The following is a 5,745-nucleotide window of genomic DNA, read 5'->3' as shown; positions in this document are numbered from 1 at the left end:
TGTAGGCATCACTGGAGGTGCTGTGATTTTTTCATGAGCTGATGTGCCTCGTTTTCCATTTTCCGTAGGCATTGCTGGGCGTGTTGTGATTCTTTCATGGGTTGGTGTGCCTCGTTTTCCATTTTCTGTAGGCAGCACTGGGCGAGTTGTAATTCTTTCATGGGTTGATGTGTCTCGTTTTCCATTTTCTGCAGGCAGTGCTGGGGGTGTTGTGATCTTTCCATGGGCCAATGTGCTCTGTAGTCCATGATATGTGGGATTTGCTGGTGTGTTTGTGTACTTTTCGGGTGCTTTTGGGGTCTCTTTTGTTTGTTCTGTAGTCTTTGTTAATGTCTTACCTGAGGCAACTGTGGTTTTGTAATTAGCAGCTGTTGTATGATCATTAGTTCTTTCTCTCTTTTCTGTGGTTCTTATAGATTTGTATGATGTCTTTGTGAATGTTGTGCTTTTTTCCGAGGACAATGTTGGGTTTTTATTGATTTCTGAATTGACTGAGCTATGGGAAAGAGTTGTGGTCTGACGGGAGGTGGTGGTGCTTTTACTGTCTAAAGTAATGGTGGTATTTTCTAAAGGTGTTACAGTTGTATTTGGGTTTCTTATTACTGTTGGTGTTCTTTTCTTGATGGTATGACAGGTTGTTTTGCTCTTGGGTTTTGGAGTTGGATATTTTGCATCAGACGATTTTTTGTGTGTTTTAGTGGAGTCAGCCGGATCAACAGAGCGTCCATTCCGGATAATTGGGTCTTTTCTTTGATTGCTGTGGTTTTGTTCAGAAGTGGGAGGAGCTTCATGATGAGCTGTAGAGTTTTTGGGATTATTGGTAGGTTTGTGAATAAGCTTGGAATGGTGAGTGGTATTGCAATGTTTGGGCTGATGGGTTTCTGTAGATTTCAAGTGGTCTGGAGAGCTGTGTCCTGAATGAAGAGCAGTGTGGTCAGAGGGGTTACTATAAACAAGGTCTGGAATAGGAGGGGATAAATGATCAGATGTTGGGGATTCACCAGCTTTCTGAAGTTTCTGAAATGTGGTAGCACCTGTAAAGAGAGAAAATCAAGTAAGAAACTTTCTCCATGTTTTTCCCTGCTTCCTTGCCCACCTCCATCCTTAAGTATCCCATTAGTAGCCCCAGATATACTCCCCCAGTCAGTCTGCTCAGAATACTATGATATCTAATCCCCATTTTCACCTCCAGTCTCTGAACCTTTGTTCAGGCTGTGTCTTCAACAAGAATGCCACCTCACCTCTTCTCTACTTCTACTCTTCAATTCTCAAATTTAGGTCTTTCTAGCTTTATGGTGTCTTTCAGGATTCGTCCAAGCAGATAAGATCTAGCTTCATCTCAGTTCTCGAAACAATTTTTGTGAATTACTCTTTCCTACTACATTCAGCTTGACATTACAGATGTTTTTGTGCCTGTCAACCTCTACCTCCTGCCCTGCCTATCAAATTGTAAATTTTGAGAGCAGATATTGACAAGCGTTTTGATCCTCAAGTGCTCCTTTAGGGTTTATATAATATTTTTGGAATGAAATTCCCTTTCTATGACAGAGCTGAGAAGAAAGGGAATAAATATAAGAATCTTCATCTTTCTATAACATTCCAGCTCCATCCCAAATGTAATGATGTGAAAGATTGAGGTAAGACCTCTAGCAGAACTTCCCAAAGGATTAGTAAGTAGATACACAAGTGGTGACTACGAAAAGCATATGAAGAGGAATGGAGGATGAGAAACTTTCATTCTGATGATGGAGTTTCATCTGGATAAAGGAAAGTAGATTAGACGACTCAACCCCTTGGTTCCCCCACTGGACCCCCCTCTTAGAAGATCATAAAGCCATTTGAGATAGATGAAGGTGGCCCTCTTGAAACAAAAAATATATATATCTTTTCGGGGGTCCTGAGAGGAATGAATGAGGCAGCTGGATTCTGGGAGAAACTCACTATGTTTAAGGACAGGGTGTGAAGGAAAACACCCCTATCAATGAATAGATATGGGACTTAATTCGGTGGAAAAACAACCAGTGGGGACAGAGGAGATGTCTCTGATATCTAGCCAGGAGAATGAGAGCCAAGAGATCGCCAAAGAATGAGAGAGATAGTGTTGTTACATAACTGAGATTTCTAGTCTCTGTTAGCTCAAGGTGGCAACCAGAACCCGGGCACATTCCTATCACAGGAAACCATAGTCCACCCACCTCCCAGCTGACAAGAAGAGTTGGGGGCTGGGAACTCAGTCCTTAAAAGAAATATGGGTGGGACAAGAAGGAGGTGAAGTCGCTAAAGGGAATCAAGTCGCTAAAGGGAATCAAGGCTCGAGAGAGAGGAAGACTGAATTGTTAGGACCTCGCTTCACTACGCCAGCTCCACTGTCTGATTCCCTCGCAGCTGTACTATCACTAGCTCTCATTCACTGGACACCTTCTTTTTCTGGATTCTCTTCTATGGTGATTAAGCTCTCAGCTCCCCACAAGGTACCTTAAAAGCTGTCAACTTTCCCATCTGACAGTTGAGAAACTTGAGTTTCATGGAGGAATAATGACTTGTACACAATCCCTATCAATAGCAATGGCCAACTTTTCTTGAACATTGACTGTGAGACAGGCAGGTCCTACAGATGAGGACATGTATTAACCCTTTGAGGTTGAGAGCTATTTGTTATTCTCCCCTTTTTACATATGAGAAAACAAGGTTCAGAGGAGTTAAGTAATCTCCCCAAGGACCCTCAGCAAGTTAGAGGTGGAGCCAGAATTAAACACACATTCTGGGCTCCTGGCCCCTCGGCTTAGGTGAAGACCACACTACATGGGCTGTAGGTCAGCCCAGTCTCTTGGGGAAGGAAGAACAGACATTTCTGGAACCCCTGAAGGATGCTGCTCATATATTTGTTTATATAATCTTCACCACAAACCTGTGAATCAAGTGTATATCTTACTGTCTTACAGGTGAGGAAAGGAAGTTCAAAGAGGTAAAATAATTGGAAAAGCCAGGCTTTCCACTATATCCTAGATGAGCGGTTCTCAACCTGTGGGTCGTGACCCTTTTGGGAGTCAAACGACCCTTTCACAGGGGTCGCCGGGTACTTGTATGTGGGCGTATCTGCATGTGGGCCTGGAGACTGATAGAGGAGCGGTGTCTCGGTTCCTAAGACCAACGAAAAGATGTGTTTTCCGATAGTCTTAGGCGACCTCTGTGAAAGGTTGAGAACCACTGCCCTAGATGCTTTTAAACAAGATAAGGGGTGAAGAAATATCCATGAAATGAGCAAATAAGCAAAAGTGCAGAGTGGCGACTCTGCTGGCCTTAAAGGATGAGAGGACAGGACTGGGGTCCAGGTTGGGTCCCTCACCAGCTTTGTTTGCAGCCTTTCTCTGGTCACTGAATGCTCTGAAACCCCATGTCTCCAGCTGTACATTAAATAACAGTGATGTCAACTGCACCAGCTTAATGTGAGGATGAAAGGAAGCATGGAGCATAGAAGACCCTTTAAAGTGTTTAGTGAATCTGAATAGTAGTCTTGAAACAATTTCATGCTTTGCTCTGTTCTCCTCTTGGTAGCAAAGGAGCCTGAGCTCACCTGGGCCCTCCTGCCTTCTGCAGCCTCAGCATCTCTCTCGACCCACCTGCTCCATATACCTCTGAGGCGTTGCTGGGCCACTTCCCCCCATGTGTTAGCAGCATAACACCCACTCCTTTCTAATATACAATAAATAGTTTAGTTCCCACAATGATAGGGATTTTCATTTATTTTTATTTGTTCATCACTGTCTCCAGCCTAGAACAATGTTTGGCCCATAGGAGGCACTTCATAAATGTTTGTCAAATAAATGAATGAGAGAATATTTTGAGACTGATGAACTCTTTAAAAGCCTTGCCAACAATTTTTCATTATGCACATTAAGTAAAAAACAAACATATTGTGACCTCCAAGGTAGGAAGACCAAAAGGTTAACTTCTGCTATGTTAGTAATTGAGCCCCTGAGTTGGAAAGGTGGTGAAAGGCCTCTAGCCACCAATCCTGGGATACTGGTTGTCATTTAGCCACAGGGGCCACACAGTCAATAGCTAGACTCAGATAACTAGATCTTAGAATTCAGATCTGCATCACACAGCTGTGGAGCCATCGATTGTAATATCTGCCCCTCAGAAATGGTTGCTTCACTTACAAGGAGTCACAGCTCCAGGGACTCCCTGGTCCTGGGCCAGCCATGAGGCAAATCAGTGACTAAGCCCACAGGACAAGATGACCATCTCTTCTTTCTAGTAGATCTACTATTGGTAGCAACTATATTTCCCTAGGAAGTTCTCACCATGAGGCATTCTGACTACAATAGTGGCCTATAAAGGACTCTTCTGGTCCCTGAGGTATAAGCAGAGAGGAAAATCTGACTTTAGCAGAAGACACTGCAAGTGGATGCTTAGCCTGGATAAAAGAATAAAAACCTCCCAGCCTAATTTCCTGGGAAGCCTGTGGATCTATTTGGCCTTTCCCCTGTCCCCTGTTCCACTGGTCTATACATGGAAAGGGTGGGGGAAGGGCTGGTACTGTGAATCAAGTGTTCACATTCACACTTAATGATTTCCTTAGCACCAATCATATATTTCACCTTTGCACTTCTTGTATTTCAATAAAAATGGAGATGGAAACTGCCAAAAGAAAAATAAAAGCAAATCCCACAAAATCAAAACTATGTACTATTTCAAAGGTCTATTCAATCAGGTTTATTCACTTATTTGAAAAGAAAGTGGACGTGCTGCTAAGTGACTCATGCCGGCAGAGAACCCACCCCAGAAGAGCATTTCTGGTGTTTCTTGGTGTCCTGCCCCTCAAAAATGGCTACTCCATTTGCAATAATATGTATAATGCTTGTTAAAATGTCCAAACATCATAAACTCAATATGTGACCTAAAACACACAGTAAAAAGATTAAACAGAAAGACACTCAAATGTTTGCCAGGGTGACTATGGAGTATTAGAAAAGATTTTCTTTCTAATTTTTTCTATTTTTCAGTTTCTAGAATGAGCATATATTATTTTTGTCATAGAAATCAAATCAAATAGCATTTACTGTAAGAAAGGGCCCTTTTCAGAGTGTCCCCAGGACCCCAGCCCCACCTGGATACTGACTAGTCCTCTGGATAAATGACAGTTGTTCCCCAGAACTGTGAGCTAAAGGTCATCATGTACCCCAGGCGTCACTCTTCCCCGCCTTCTCCAACCTCTTTCTCTGCTGGATACAGTCATGTGCTCACATCCAGACCCCATCCCAACCCCAGTCCAGCCTCAAGCCCTCCCCACCTCTCATGCACTCTTGTTCTCATGATCTGATCATCCAGCTGCCCTTGCCTTCACCCCTCTCCCACCCCCAAGCTGTAGTGCAGGCACCTCCCAGACCACACACACCCAGCCCAGAGTGTCCTGTTCTAAAATTCAGATTCCAGTCTACCCTATGCCCTCAAGCACATGTCCCTGAAAAGTGAATGTGTATGCAGCTGATTCATGACTTGTTCCCTTCTGCTCCTAGAGGTTCCTCTTCCTGGGCAGCCACAGGACAGAGCAGCAGGGCACAATCAGCCCCACAGGAAGAGGACACGAAGGCAGTGGGATTTGGGGCTGACGGTGGCTCTGGTGCCTCTATACCCAGACCCTCGAGTTGGAGAAGGCATCAAATCAGGACACAGATGGAAGTCACTGCTGAGACCTAGCAGAGGCAACTTGAAGATTCCTCAGCCACTGCCCCTTCCATC

General features: G+C 44.0%; 1 protein-coding gene across 1 annotated transcript in view; it reads right to left on the bottom strand.

Annotated features, from left to right (window-relative positions):
- MUCL3 (mucin like 3) overlaps positions 1-80 on the bottom strand; it is a 4,610-nt gene extending 4,530 nt beyond the window's left edge. The window contains exon 1 of the mRNA XM_019631801.1: positions 48-80. Coding sequence (XP_019487346.1) covers positions 48-72 — 25 coding nt within the window. The 5' untranslated portion in view covers positions 73-80. The remainder of the gene's footprint in view (positions 1-47) is intronic.
- Between the last annotated feature and the right edge of the window lie 5,665 nt (positions 81-5,745).

The sequence above is a fragment of the Hipposideros armiger genome, unplaced genomic scaffold, assembly GCF_001890085.2.
Source record: "Hipposideros armiger isolate ML-2016 unplaced genomic scaffold, ASM189008v1 scaffold_1050, whole genome shotgun sequence".
Classification (NCBI taxonomy): Eukaryota; Metazoa; Chordata; class Mammalia; order Chiroptera; family Hipposideridae; genus Hipposideros; species Hipposideros armiger.
Note: the sequence above shows the minus strand (reverse complement) of the source record. Positions and strands in the feature narration are given on the sequence as shown.